General features: G+C 34.7%; 1 protein-coding gene across 1 annotated transcript; it reads right to left on the bottom strand.

Annotated features, from left to right (window-relative positions):
• Positions 1 to 1,697: 1,697 nt before the first annotated feature.
• On the bottom strand, positions 1,698 to 3,248 carry LOC103932336. The gene is made up of 3 exons (XM_048578663.1): positions 3,011 to 3,248; positions 2,524 to 2,940; positions 1,698 to 2,432 (listed from the first exon to the last, which is right to left on the bottom strand). The coding sequence occupies exons 1-3, from the start codon at positions 3,082 to 3,084 to the stop codon at positions 1,832 to 1,834; spliced, it is 1,092 nt and encodes a 363-aa protein (XP_048434620.1). The 5' UTR covers positions 3,085 to 3,248; the 3' UTR covers positions 1,698 to 1,831.
• Between the last annotated feature and the right edge of the window lie 13,386 nt (positions 3,249 to 16,634).

Genomic DNA, 16,634 nt, shown 5'->3' with positions numbered 1-16,634 from the left:
TATACTTTCCATCGGGTCTTCTTCCAGATTTATCATCTCCATGCGTTTACTGTTTTCCAGAAAAAAATTTTCAAATCCTCCATTGATGAATTCTTCGTCGCCATTCAAGTCCAAAACTAATAAAGTATTGGTATCTTCGTCGTACGCGTAAATCTTGAGAGACCTTCCGTGCACACCTAGGCACTCGACCGACAAGCTGTCTGAATTAAACTTAATATCAACGAGATGACATTTATAACTCTGATCAATAATATCTTCATCACCATCCCTGCTACTAGTTCTAACAGAGTTGTTGATCATGAAGGGATCAAAACTGAGAACAAAATTATGATAACCCATCCAATACAGCATTCTGTTGGAAGCATGAACATAGCAAGTATTGTAATCGATATAATCGAGACTAATATCTCGTGGGGATGATACAACAGATTCCCTCCATTCACCAGTCTCAGAAGAGAAGATTTGCACTTTGAACTCGTTGGATGATAGCTTCGAATGGTCAGAGATCAATCTCACAACCCTGCACCCATACTGCGGATTAAGCTGGACAGTATGTCCTTTCGCGTCCTCTTTCGCATACTTGTAGTAGGGAAGATCACACATGAATCCCTCCGGTAACGTTTTAATCTTTTTGTAACATGGAGGTGGGGCAGGGAGAGCAATCCATTGTTGGATGTATGGATTGCAGATGTAGTAAAGGCGTTGATAATACGTGCCTACACAACACAAAAGTAAATCGTTATACGCACCGACCACAACTGGATGTTTATCCAAACCATGAAAATCCTTGAGTTTTTTGAGAAAAAGATTTAGGGGTTTGGACATTTTATCAAGGAATTCCTCCCCTCTGCTGTTTATTAGAGTGATCGGCGTTTGCGCATGATATTCAATTTGCAGACTTGTAAAGCGGTCAACAAAATAAGAATCAGAGATGAGAGTGCACCAGCGCTTAGACACACACTTGCATTGAACAACGAACTTAGAAGAAGGAAGTCGACAAAGAATTTCAACCAATACAACATCCGTGAGATCGTCAATGGTATTAATATTATTCATCACCCTTTGCGATGGTTTTACTCTTTTTGATGATGATCGTTGTGAATGAGGAGATGACTTTCTAAAATACATCCTTTGGTAGCACCTCTTATGGCGGCTCACAGAATAAAGCTTGCATAAGAGAACAGGAATCGACCTATATACCCTATCAGGTAAACTAGTACAATAAATAATAGTATATATAGAAAAGCAAAGGCTTGCGTCACAAGCAAAATAGTAATAATTGTTTACTTTGCGATCTAATTGTATTGGGATTCTAGCTATATCTATCTTGTCCCGAGTAATTTGGTTAATCTGTAAGCATAACCCTAATTAAACTCAATCGTCCCTTGGTGCAGTGCTGGGCCGCTAGCTTAGGATCTTGCCAATAATAGCGACGATCTCCCATTCTTTGTCGACTTTTCAATTGTCCAAGTGGTGGTGCACTCTCATCTCCAGTCCTTGCTTGCTGCCCGGTTTCAATCTGTCCAAATTTAGTATCATAAGCTATGATGCATGGATACGGACACGGATACGGGGATACGACACGATACGACACGGCGACACGTGAAATTTCTAAAAATGAGGACACGATACGTCAAGGATACGGCAATTAAAAAAAATATATACACACACACACACATATCTAAAACATTATAAAATAAGCATTCAAATTTATTTCAATAAACTCTAAACATTTAGAAAGATAGTTCATCCAATAAGCAATTAGTCTTAAAACTTGAAAAAGTAAAAAGATCATTCAAACGAAATTAAAATAAAAAATAAAAAAAAAGTCTCATTCAACTTCCACGTTCATGATGTCTCCTCCAGTAATCAAAGTAGTCTCCAATGACGGTTCATCAAGTGAAAGGTTAGCAATATCAAGCATCCCGACACTTTCTTCACCCAAGTTTTCAAAGCCATCTCCTCCAACATCCCACAATTGAGTAATACCTTCTTTGTAGGTTGAGCTATTCCTTGATAAAAGACGAAGATTATTATACACAAATACCAAATCCTCCGCTCTTTGTGGTGTAATCTTGTTCCTTCTTAGAGAGTGAATAAAACTATAAGTGCTCCAATTTCTTTCACAACAAGAGGAGGAACAAGGTTGTCCAAGTAGCTTCAATGCTATGGATTGGAGACTAGGTGTAGAAGCTCCATGGACAATACACCACATCACTGGTTCCAAATGAAACCTATCATTCATAGAATCAATAGCTCCAAAGTCATTCAAGCACATAGAGAAAGAGGCATACTCCACATTGATACTTCTTCTAATTTCCTCATTGGAAAAGTATCTCTCAAAGCACTTTTTCCTTTCAGTTGTAAGCTCAACATCTCGGTGTGGAGCAACCCGACTAGGGTCTTCTTGGAGCCATTCTGAACTATAATACCTAAAATAAAAGAAATAGCACTTTAAAAATATAATCATAAAGCTAAAGATTAATTTATAAGAGTTTATAAGGATATTAGCAAAATCATTACCTTGGATTTAATGAATGCGCCAAACAATGAAGTGGTGTGCTACTTTTAGTCCATCGCTCCAATAAAATGCGATACACCGCATCAAAAAAGCTGTTTTTTTCATGTAATGCCTTGCGCTCATTCCTGTAGGTAGCAGCTTTCACCTTTTCAATCATAGTATCCCACCACTCATACACCAAGTGAAGACAAGGTTTATCTGTATCAGCCATTCTAATAACCTCATATATTGGAGCTGTAAAGAAAAGAATATAATCAATCTTCTCCCAAAAGTATTCATCCAATATTTTTTGCTTCACCGACATTGCTTTAACTAAATCATCTTCTTTGTACAAAGCCCAATTCGGGCTAATCACCATTTGTTGTAAACCTTCCTTTACTTCCTTAAATCTTCTAAGCATCACAAGTGTGGAAGCAAATCTGAAAAATTTTAAAATTAGGATAGCTTATAATTGAATAAGAAAAAAAAAAAAAAGTGGAGAAAACAAACCTTGTTTCGGCAATGGAGAGCAACTTTAGTTTGCAATGTTCATTAAACATGGACAATCTCATGCTATGGTTCATAATAAAATTTTTTATGGACCAAACATCACTAGCAATAGTTGAAATCCAATTGCAGTCATCGTACGAAACATCTGTTTGTTTCGGAGAGCATATACTCTTCAAAGCAAGATTAAGAGTGTGAACAACACAGGGTGTCCAAAAGATATGGGGATAGTGAGCCTCAATAAGTAACCCAGTAGCTCTACAGACAGGAGCATTGTCAGTGATCACTTGAACAATATTTTCATGACCAATTTCTTTGATAGCTTCTGTGAGAAAGTTGGCAATACAATGCTTGTCTTTATATTCACCTTCACAATTAATTGCCCTCAAGAACATAGGCCCACTTTCACAAGTTGCCATAATATTAATTAGTGGTCTCCTTTGTGCATCTGTCCACCCATCACTGTACAAACTTACACCTTTAGTGCTCCATGTGCGTTTGATTGGTTGGAGGCATTGTTCAATGTGACTCTTCTCTTGTTGCAGAAGAGTGGTTCCTAGTGCATTGTAACCTGGTGGAACATACCCTGGAAGTGTAGAAGCACGAACATATGAGTTTCGATAGTGCGGATTTCTTGCAAGGTTAAATGATAAGCCACCTGTATAAAACATCCTTGCAACCTCGGCATCACATTGATCTCGAGCTTCCTTGTTAAAAGCTTTACTGAGAGGCCCACTTGTTCCTTTTCTCTTCTTTGGATCAAGATTCACTTCAGGTAGATCATAACAGAAAGAACCAGTATTGGGCAAAGACACATTCTTAAGAGCAGAACTCTTCAGCTTATATTCACACTCTCGAATTAACTTTTTCATTTCTGCAAGATTTTCATTAGTAACCTTGCTGCAAGGCGCGATCCCGTTTCCAGCCATTTTTAACAAATGATACTTGACCCTAGGGTAGGATCCTTTATAAGTTTTCTGACAATAATTGCATTTAAATTCAGTATTTCCTCCTCCTTTATTTCCCACTTTTTCGAGCTTTTTAACATACTTCCACAACGGAGTGTGATAATTTTCAACAATCTCATCCGGATTAGCATTATCATCCAGATTAGTATTATCATTCGCATGATTATCAGGATGATTCATTTTCCTAAATCAACAAACATATAAAGTTATAAACAGTAAGAGTTAATCCATCATGAAAGCATATACATAAAAAAACACATCATGAAAGCATATACATAAAATTATTATAATCTAAATATTCATACCACTACACAATAATATATTATAATATGCAAAATATAAGAATATTATAATAATACAAAAAGTTAAAAACAGAAAAGCAACAAGCTTCATCAGAAAAATATTATAATAATACAAAAATTTAAAAACAGAAAAGTAAACAGAAAAACAACAAGCTTCATCAGAAGAATATTATAATAATACAAAAAGTTAAAAACAGAAAAGCAACAAGTTTCATATATTATAATAATACAAAAAATTACAAACAGAAAAGTAAAAAACCTTCATCAGATTCGAAAGGTAATGGTATTATAATATATTACAAACAGAAAAGTAAAAAACCTTCATCAGAAAAGTAAAGAATATTATAATATATTATTGTGGGTAGTGGTATTATAATATATTATTGCTTGGAAAAGCAAGTGGCTTTACGTTTTATAATCTGTTAAAGCCTTGGATAACCAGAATCTGACGGTGTACATTCAACAAGAGGAGGAAAAAGGCTTAAAGCTTTTTGTTTCTTTCAAACTTTTAGTACTCACCTGGAGTTGCAGACAGCGAAGTAGACGACAGAGCACTTGTAGACGGAGAAGATGGAGACGACGGCGCAGTTGCAGATGAAGACGACGGAACGGTTGCAGATGACGGTCTGATTCGTGAAAGTCTCCCAACAAGAGTGATTTATGTTATGAGGTTCGAGTAAATCTGAGTTTTATTTTATTTTTTCTAATTATCCTCCGATTTTAGAGTGATTTCAGTTAGCTAGCTTCGATCAATCACGATTCTATGCGGATTTATTGTGATTTTTTTTTTTTCTGATTATCCTTTTATTTTAGTTTCAAACGTATCCGAAACGTAGGATACGGGTATGTAGACGATACGATACGCGTATCTTAGCAGTCCTAAACGTATCTCTTCATTCCGATACGTATCGGGCGCATATCCACGCGTATCCTTCGCGTATCCGTATCCTCAGCGTGTCAGATACGGGATACGATGGATTTCTCCTGTGTCTATGCATCGTAGATCATAAGCAAACCCCGATGACACATACTACGATAAAATTCTTGGCAGAATGTTGCTGTCGTCATCCAAGCCGCTGGCTCCTTTATTCCAAAGACTCACGTGTTTTCATAAATTGAAACGAGTGCCAGTGGTGGCGGCGGCGTATAATGACATAGTTTTATGCTGCACCCCATAATTGGTTGCTCTTCCTCCCACCACACGACGTCACAATGAGATAGGTCCATTACAAGAGGGATTCATGTGTGATCGTCCCTGCTACAACGACAAGAAAGACAGTCAGAAAATAGAACATATTGTCCAGATCAATACTCAGTATAGGTGCAGGGTTATGAGACTAATTTCTCCACAGGAGGTAGTATCCAGTAAATCCAGAGTTCAGATACTGCTATAGCCCTAATCTCAATCCATACTACAGAGTCTCGACGTGGATTTCAACTGAAATTTTAGTGTCCAAAAATACCTTTAAAAACTAGAAAAGCAATTGCCAATCATGGACTTGATGTGTTCATAATAAGCTTTTTCGTTAGGAGCACATTCAAGAACTTAGGTAAAATTTAAATACTCGTTAAAAAAAAAGCACTTGGAACCACTACATAAGGAAGCTCGTAGCAAAGCTTCTCTAGAAAACACTAAAGGTGTTTTTTAATTTATAAGAGCTTGGGCGTAGCCAAGTTGGCAAGCAAATACACTCTTCTCTGCATCCAAATACAAATTTGAATTTTTATCAAAAATTGTCCCTGAAATTGATCCTCACAATCAAAATGATTCCTGAAATTGAAAATCAATCAAAGTAGTTCCTGAAAATAGGTGTCGTAAATCAATGTGGTCCTTCCGTCACAATTTTGTTAAAAATTTTGTTAAGTGTTGATGTGGCACATAAATGGGCCTCATAAGTCCTTTTGTCTTACAAATGGTCTTTGAAATTGACCCACAACATTAAAATGATCCCTGAAATTGACTCGCGACATCAAAATGGTCCCTAAAATTGAAAATTGATCAATGTAGTCCCTAAAGTAAGTGTCTCAAATCAATGTAGTCATTCTGTCTCAAATCAATGGTCTTTGCAATTGAGACCCACCCTATCAAGATGGTCCTGAAATTGAAAATCGATCAAAGTAGTCCCTGAAAATAGATGTCACATATCAATGTAGTCCTTTCGTTATAATTCCGTTAAAAATTATGTTATGTGCTAATGTGGCACATAACTGGATCCCACAAATCAATTAAATATTGTCATGTGAATTAAAAATATTTAAATAATAAAAACAAATTTTATTTGTATAATTAAATACGAAAAAAGGGTTTAAAAAAATTAATGGTGGGGACAAGGAAGATGAACAGTAATGTTCCTCCTCGACTCCCATCCTCGTTGATCTATTACACTAACCCCGCCCCTCTTCTCTACCATTGATCTGCTCTAACACAAACGTTCTCCCAATAGATGTGTACGTATTTGAATGGAAACTATTATTAGTACTCCAAAAATCTCATTTTACACTTCTCACAAGTGTATTTTTCTTTCTAATTATAGAAAGTTTAGAGTGCAAAATAAGATTTTTGGAGTGCTAATAACAATTCCCATTTGAATTATCAGATGAAGCTCACAGCTCCTTCATGATTAGAAAAGCACACTTCTTTTCTCCTTCCTTATTCTGCATGTGCATATGTACATGCTTCAATTTCGCAGTGAGCTTAATCATGCATCCTTGAATCTCCAAGAACGAAGCTCTGTTGGCTTCATCGACCATTCTTCCCAGGATTGAATCTTTTTGAGTTATTGGTTTTAGTTTGTTTATTGGCCTTGAATCTAAATGTTAAATTTCAGGTAGACGAGCCATAGGTCTACTCCAACAACACCGATACCGTCCTCACCTGGCCATCTGCTCAATCTGTCAAGTGTGGGGTTTTAATACAAAAGGCATTAGGGTTATAACACTCCTCTGCATGCGAGACCTCGTTTTATAGGTCACACATATATAAAGGGCTTGTTCTCAAGCCTTATGGCCAATGTGGGACAGAGGAATTCTAACACTCCTCCGCACATGAAAGCCCATTTTATGGGTCACATGTGAAGTTCCACACAACGGCAACCATGTGCAGCCAAGTCGGGGCTCACCCATTCACGCAGGGCCAATAGGGACCCATCTATTCACATGGCATCTCTTAGCTTACATGGAGCCAAGTTGGGACTCACCTGTTCACGAGGGGTCAAAGGGGACCCACTCGTTCACGTGGCAGTATGGGCCCGTCCCCTGGCTCTGATACCATGTTAAATTTCAGGTAGACGGGCCATAGGCTCACTCCAACAACATCGATACTGTCCCCACTTGGCCACCTGCTTAATCCGTCAGGTGTGGGGTTTTAATCCAAAAGGCCTCGGTGATAGTTAGAGTGGGGTAATTCTATATAAAGTGCTTGTTCTCAAGCCTTATAATCAATGTGGGACAGAGGAATTCTAACACTGGAATGAGAGGTGGCCGTGAAACAAAATCCAGGTCCCATGTGCTCCCATTGGCCATGAAAAGTGTAGGACAAAGACCCATGAGACCTACCCCTTAATTATCCCCAAAAATTTAGAAATTCCCCACAAAAATCTGAAGAAAAAAAAAAGTTGAAAAAACAAGTTAATGATGGAGAAGAATAAGATGAACAGTACTGTTTTTTTTTTTTAAATATAGTTTTTAATTATATAAATAATTTTTTTTATTTAAATATTTTAAATTCACATGGCAATATTTAATTGATTTATACAAATAAAATTTATTTTTTTATTATTTAAATATTTTAAATTCAACACATAATAGAATTTTTTTACGAAATTTTGACGGAATGACCACATTGATTTGTGACACCTATTTTCAGGGACTACATTGATTGATTTTCAATTTCAGGGACTATCATGATGGGGTGAATCAATTTCAGGGACCATTTGTGATAAAAATCATTCTGTTATATGCTGATGTGACACATAAATGGGTCACACAAGTCTAATTAAATTTAAAAAAAATTACAAATAGGCTTAATAATTTAATAGTTAACAAAAAAATTGTCAACCCAAAAACCCAGTCCTGCAATCACCTCCGATCCCAGTCCACATTTCTCTACCTCATTTGCTCTTTATTCTCTAAAAAAAAAGCCTCAACACACCCTTTACACACTTTGATACCCTTCACCGAATTAAACTTGAATTGAGATCACCTTTGGTGATGGCTTGGTCCATTAGGAACGATTACTGGGACATAACCGTTAACATTTAGGCGATCAACATCCTCACAGTCTTAATCTTGGAGAGCTTATTCAGCATTTCCATGGTGGTCTGGTAATGCAAAGAACAATGAGGTCTACCTTGAGATAATGAGGTTATAACCGAGGTGCGTCCATTGTTGGTTGAAAACTATTTCCACATCCCCTCTTAGGCCTTGATTAAGCCTTGTGCCTTTGAGAATTTATGGAAGAGATCTCTCTTTAGAATAGGCCCTACTATAAGAAGAAAAAAAAATCATTGTGCAAAAAGGTATTTAGACAACTTTTTAAATTAATTATTAAACCCACATCAGCACTTAACAAATTTTTTTACAGAATTGTGGTGGAATGATCATATTGATTTACGACATGCATTTTCAAGGATGACATTGATTAATTTTCAATTTCATGGACCATATTGATGATATAAGTCAATTTTAGAGACCATCTTGATGGTGTGGGTCAATTTCAAGGATCATTTGTGATAAAAACTCATAAATCTTGTGGGGCCCATTTATGTGTCATATCAGCACTTAACGATATTTTTAACAGAATATAACGGAATGATCACATAGATTTGCGACACCTATTTTCAGGAACTACATTGATTGATTTTTAATTTCAGAAACTATCTAATAAGGGTCAATTTCAAAGACCATTTATGATAAAAATCCTACAAATTTTATCTCCTAAAGTTTAAATTAATTAAGAATATTACTCGAATAACAAGAAAATTCATAAGCACTTTGAGAAAAACACTTTCGATTGTCTGAATAGGGTTTTAACTTTTAACGCTTTGAGAAGTGTGTATTCAAGCATGCCCAGAACCGAATTTTTATTTTTCTTTAACAGGCTTAAAGACTAATTTGATTTGTTGTCCAGGCCTTTTTTCTCTTTGTGGTAAAGTCTACGAACATATTTCTAACCCTACTAGTATGAAAGTAGACTTTATTTTTTTATGTATGCTGCTTGTTCTTTAGTTTTTCCTGTAGCATATGATGCATATGTCAACCTTTAGAGCAAGAGCTTTCATATGTAATAATAATCTTTTGCACCAAATTTATAAGGTCGTAGTCAGACACATATTAATTTATATACTCATCACTGACTATAACCTCTTCATTTTTCTTAAAAGCTAAAACCCATGGAATCATAATTATTCCATGAGTGTTTCCCTTGATCACTCCTCCATTAGTTTTCTAATCAATTTTTCTCATTTTTCGGAATCGAAATAATTTTTGACATATCTTTTGTTAGGAAAAAAAAAAAAGGGCCTTAGGGTTGCATTGCAAATGCTTCTTTAAAAAGCACTTATGCTTAAAGAAAGTTTACAGTAAAAACGTTTCAATTGGAAGGGCATCAACAATTTTCAACAGAAATGCAAGTGTGGAAAGTATTTAAAGTGTTTTCTAAAAGATGTACACAAACAGGCGCTTCTTTCAAATGCTTTTTGATAACCTAGAAATACTTCAAACTTCTTTTGTCAAACATTATCATAAAGGTTGTTGGTGATTTGAAAATGCTTTTTGTTATTTTGAAATCACTTTCAAACAAACCCTTGATTACTTAGAGCATCTCGAACGGAGGTAGCAATCCAATTAGCAAATTGAAAAATTAGCAACTGACTTTGTAAGAGCATCTCCAATAGCCTCCACAAATATAACTCTTCAAATACAACTTCAATTTGCAAGTGACTTTGTAAGAGCATCTTCAACAGCCTCCACAAATGTAACTTTTCAAATACAAGTTTGTTGGCCTACGTATGTGGCAATTTGTAGGGTAAAGCTTGATACTTGTCAATTTTTTTTTCTTCAACAGATCTATAAATTTTAATATATATTATATACTATCTAAAATAAAACAAGTTGGTTCTGAAGAAATTTGAGGTTCTACCATAAAACTAATTAGCAGTATGAGAAGTAGCATAACTTCTTATAAGCTCTTGCATAGTTTAATCTCTCACTGGTGTGGGACTTTGTCCTCACATTCTCACATGTCACATGTTTTATGTTGTTATTGAAGTAATTAATGGAGATGGTAAGAAGAAACACATTTTATAATAATAAATATGTTTTTTTAATGATAATAAAAATAATGTTTGAAGACTTGGTTAGAAACTCTCTAAATCCAGAGAGTGTAGTAAAAGTCCTAAATTTGAAGATTGAGTTTATAGCAACTCTCTTGGAACAAGGAAATCCTATATGGCTCTAATAATAGTTAAAAAGATAATTTAGCAATTCTATTGGAGATACTCTAATATTTTATTCAAGTTAGCAAATTTGGTACCATAAAATATTTTATTCAGAAGTATTTTGAAAGTATTTTGTGGTAAACAGGTTGAAAATACAAATTGGGCCTCACAAGATATAATAAAAATTAAGATATTAATAGTTTATAGTAAAAGATCAAATTTGAAGAGTTTGATGAAGAGTGGGTTGTAGTGACAAATTTCTAATAGGATAATACTTGCATTCCCCCTCCCCTCCCCCCTCCCTCTCGGGGTTATACCTCCACTTACAAATAACGTAATTTCAATGTAAAAATTTCATAATCGGAATTGTTCAACTCATAAATCTTCACTTTAATATTGCCCTTACAAAAAATCATTTGAGCCCGAGATCGTTTAGCTAGTCATTCAAATGTATCAAATAAATGAACGGCTTATTATTAATAGTTACGTGGTACCTATATCATTGATTCATTTGATACACTTGGATGACTAAACAATCTCGGATTCAAATGATATTTTGTAGAGATGATCTTCAAATGAAGATTAAGAAATTGTACAGTTTCGATTATACAAATTTTACGATAAAGAACATTATTTGTAATTAGAGGAATGAGCTCATCCCCTAATAGTGGAATGCATGTATTATTCTTTTTAAAGTAGTATAAAAGTGCCAAATATGTTAACAAATGACACTTTTAAAGAAATTTTTACTAACTCCTTTAAAGATTCTCTTATACATAAGATGTTACTGTATCGATATTTCAAATCAATTACTTCTCATTATGCACTTTAACTTTTCTATATTAAAATGCATAATTGATTTAAAATACTTTTGCGATGATATCCTTGCAGTAGAAAGTTATTCTCATCAGATTACCCTACATCTTACCCTTCACCATGTGGGTCCACTAACTACAATGACTTTCCCGCATTTAAATTTGATATTTACATGTTTTGATTATTCACTAGCTAATGTGAATGGATAGAGAATGAGGATCCTCTCTGGATCCTTTTTGTGAGAATTCTGATAATCTTTAAATTGTGTCTGTTTATCATATATTGTGCAGTCAGAAATTATTTTAAATTAAATATAAATAATACCTAATAAAAACTAATCGTACAATATACGATGAACGAATATAATTTGAAGATTCCCAGAATCCTTATGAAGAGAATCCTCCTGGATGGATAGAGTCGAAGCGTAGATTGTCTTTCACATCACGATGCATGCGGGAAGGCCTTATCGGCCTTCATGTCAGACTGCAACCCAATCTATTACTTAACTAGAAAGGACGCATAGGGAGAGAGTTCAGTGCATTTAGCAAGGAGCCTTTCCCAAATTGGTAAAACTTTCAGTCCTTGTCGAAAATTCACGAAGTAGCTTCCTCCATGCACATAAAAGAAGAAACGAGTTGATAAGCTTGAGTTGTGTATGTACTATTAGGTATAACCCTTATCCCAAAGTAATTATATATTTTCCACGCAATTTTTATCCACTCATTATGGGTGACTCATATCATATTATTACATTACTACAATCTTAACAAATTTTATCATCTTGAGTAACGGCCTTATCTTATATTGCTAGTTTTCTATTTGGGTAAGTTGATTAATCACCAGCTTATTCATTATTGTCATTATTAACTTGTAATTCTTGGGATTAGTTAAATGTTGCAATCTAATAAATGATAAAGGTAATTATTAGATATATATGTTTGTGCAAGACGTTTGTATACAAAGATGGATTTGTAATGTTAATAGTTGGCTCCACAACATATGAATACGTTTGTTTATTGACATGTTATCTACTAATGTTGTTAACGATTTATTGACGACTCTTTTTATATTAACATATTGATATTGTTTACCGCAATATTGAAACTCTCATCATCAATCGTTCCAGCAGTGAGTGATCTCATGCAGGACCATATCGTCAAAATAAATACCAATTAAGTAATTTACGTAATTAATTTTGCACACGTTCATACTTGAAGAGCAGTTAACAACGCATAGCAAAAGTGCTGTGACTGAAGATACCAGAATGACGATGTGCCACGTGAATGGTGGATGGATTAGGGCAAAGAAGGATGACGTAAGCTCCTGAACAACGTGTCGAGTAGTAGAGGTGGTGTGCGGGACCTACGTCGTAGGTGATGTGATCTGGACCGTTGGGAATAAAGACGGGCCTCCAAACCTCCTTTTTAGCATGGCGGCTTCGGCCTAACTCCCTCTTTGTCCACACTGGTTCTGAGGCTGGCTTCCCTTTTTTTTTTTTTAATATCATTTTTTTTCCAAAAAATGATATTATCCACTGAAAAGGTAAAATAATAGGACAAGTCTTACAATTGATTAGCAATAATGTGATTCAAATTTGCATTTGACAAGAATTAAACTTAATATTTTATTTACAAATAAAGAAAAATATCATTAAACTATTATTTCTAAGTGACATCTTAACGCGATGTTTTAGACCACAATGGTTGCAAACTAAATAGGGTTTATTCCTTTTGCCAAATACCCAGTTATTACTATTTTTTTATTAGCTGAATATTATCCCACACAAAATCTCTAACGTTCGATAAGGCATGCAGCTAGCTTGCCAGAGAAGAATGAGTATATATATTCTCGCAAATAAGGCCGAGGGGAGGATGCAAAAGTATTTGGATCTTTCTGTTTGGCGTAATTCAACAGCTAATTATGATCAACAGTAACCGACGAAATAGCACTACTTATCAACACACCAAATTCATATCCGTCGTGAGGTCGAGAGCTCTACACAATACATATACTTCCAAACTTTTATACTTAAAACTTTTCTCTCTTTTTAAATACCTGAAAAACTTGTATGAGAAAAGGACTTAGTTAGATAGCATCAAATATATTATTTCACATGCTCAAAATGTAGTATGGACCATTTCGTACGTGCAAGGGTTGCAAGATTAGGACCATAATCATGTGGGAGCTAATAACTAAATTACAAGGTTTATGAACCTTAAAAACTTGTACAACTCTCCTACTTTGCTAACTAGCATCGTTCAAATGTTATGAGTTTTGGACATGCATGAGTTAGAAATACGTAAGCCAAGTTACCCGTTAAGAGTTTGGGCATGCATTTGCTAGCTACGCTAAGGTGTTATGAGATAATGGTAATGAATCATTTAGAAATACATACATTAGAAATTAAGGGTCTAACACATTATCTTGAAGGAATTCGAACCCTTAACACAATTTACATAATTCCTAACTCATTTTCCTATCCTATCATCCAGCAGTTGTACAACTGGTAAATCACATATGCTCCTTATTATAACATAATGTCTTCAAGGAATTCAAACCCTTAATACAATTTACATATTCCTAACTCATTTCCTATCATATTATTATAATTCCTCTATGCAGCCTATGAAATCTAAAACAAATTAATTAAAGGAAAAAAAAAAGAGAAACTGAAAGGGAATGAACTTTCTATAAAGATATAGCAGATTATCAGAATAAAGAAAGAGACCTATTTCTATATACATAATTACTGTTGGATACCAAATTATGATATATATCTAATTTCGTATGTGGATGTTTTAGGGGTGACAACTATTTGGTAATACGGTAGCACCACATTAGCCGTGATACTTCCATTCAAAATTTACCATGTGCCATCTGGTTTAACTAGAAAATTTGTAAGGTTCATCTGGTTTAAACTCCAGATCACTTTCTTTCTTTTTGAATACCATAAACAATCTCTCTCATTTCCAAAAAGTAAAATGGAGAACACCCAATAAATTGCTGCGATCAGATAAGAAAATAAGCGGAAAAAATTTGGGCCTCTTGCAGAATTAGGGAGGGGCAGCAGCTATGACAGGCAGTGGGAGTGAGGGGTGGAGCTTTGCCGTGGAAGGAAGTGTATGCTCGGCATTGTTTATTTTATTTTATTTTCTTTTCAAAGAGTAAAAGAAATTTTAAATCCAACTGTGAAAATTGTTCATGTGTCGAATTTTAAATGAAAGTATCACACGCTGACGTGGTGATGCCATCCTCCTCGTGTCATGGTATAAAGAAACAGTTATGTCTTATGTCACTCAAAAAAAATGAGTCTCAAATATGACAAAAAGTGTTCATATCAACTTGATCAACTGGGAATATTAAGGTCATACACGTTATGATGTGGAGGTCGAGCAATATAAATTGCCTACATGCATATTTCAAGACTTCAATGTTTAACTGCTATAAAATACACATATTATAAATATATATTCATACTTTAATATATAATCTAAAAGATTATAATGCTAAGCTTGTAGCTCTCTATACGTATGCAACTACGCATGAACAAAATATTTAAATTTCATATACTACTTTCCAATATAATATGTAAACGTTTTGTGCATGATATATTTATTAATCACATAATTGATCAACGATAGATTCGTGAATTTATCTTCTCAAATACAAGATGAGGTTCGCGTGTCACTGTTGTTAGTCGCCCGCGGCTACCAACAATGTCTCTAATCATTACAACCTCTTTTAGACGTTTTGTAAAACATCTTGTCCTCATAATATGACTTAAATCAAGTTATTTTAAAAAGAATAATAAAAAATCTTGAACAATGTCATCAATGGAGGTAGATTCTCTGTCCTCCAACTTCCTATGCCCTCCTGTTTGATTACAGTTAAATCACATCAACATTTTATATTACTATTCCTTTTTATCTTATTATCTCTATAAAAAGAATAATATAAAATGTTGACGTGATTTGACCGTGACTACACAAAATAGGAGGACACGAGAAATGAGAGGGCAGATGCCTCCGTCATCAATTGCAATTATAAAGAGTGGATGCGATTGCATACGCTGACTCCTATGTGGATTTGCCGCCAAAGTTGCTGATCATAACCTATTCAAGTACATGAGTCTTATTGATAATCTCTTGGTTTTTCGTATTTACAATGTTGGAAGAGATTAATCCCAAATTCAAATTCCCTCCTCAAAAGATAAACAAAAATAATAATAATAAAAGGTGGGTCGTACATGTAATACTCTGCAAATCATATATACCAAAATCCTCTGGTCAAAAGATAAATAAAAAATAATAATAAAAGGTGGGTCACATGTATTTAGTCTTACAGGTCATTTATATCAAATTTTGGCTTTTGTAATTGGATTCAAGTAATTTGATGGGACACCAAAAAAAGGAATTTGATGGGACACCATATCATTAAGGCCCTTAATTATTTTTAGGGTAAATTACACAAAACCAACTCAATTTTACATCGAACTACAATTGCATACCTTATATTTTAAACATTACAATCTCATACCTTTAACTTACGTATTCGTTGCAATGTCAAACCTCTATTAAATTTTCTGTCAATTTAGTTTTTAAATAATAACGCAGTAAGAACGAGACCCACTCCTTCGTCAACTAGAATAGTAAATTATTAATTTTGTATTTAAAAACGGAATTGTTATTGGCACTTCAAATTTCTCATTCTACCCTCCAAACTTTCTATATTTAGAAAAGAAAAATACATTTATCAGTACTGTAGAATGAGTTTTTTAAAATGTCAATAACCCTTTCCTTTAAAAAATTATTAATTAAGGGAAAAAAAAACCTCTTTCTCCTTCTTGTCCGTACCTTCATTCTCATCTCCTCTTCCTACCTTCATTCAATCTCAGTATCAAATTCAAAACCCACAAACCGATTCTCACTGTTAATACCAATGGACCCTTACCCGATAATCTAGACCCGAAATCTCCGGGAGCAAAGACGACCAAGAGGTCGTCGCAGCTGCCAGGCATCATCAAGAGTGCGAATTCGGTGGAAAATGACGGGTGAGTTGCTGAGATTCCCATTGACAAATTTAAAGGGTTTTCTGCAGAGGAAAA

This window comes from the organism of the source record quoted next, unplaced genomic scaffold (assembly GCF_019419815.1).
Source record: "Pyrus x bretschneideri cultivar Hongxiangsu unplaced genomic scaffold, Pyrus_bretschneideri_v1 Contig13, whole genome shotgun sequence".
Classification (NCBI taxonomy): domain Eukaryota; kingdom Viridiplantae; phylum Streptophyta; class Magnoliopsida; order Rosales; family Rosaceae; genus Pyrus; species Pyrus x bretschneideri.
Note: the sequence above shows the minus strand (reverse complement) of the source record. Positions and strands in the feature narration are given on the sequence as shown.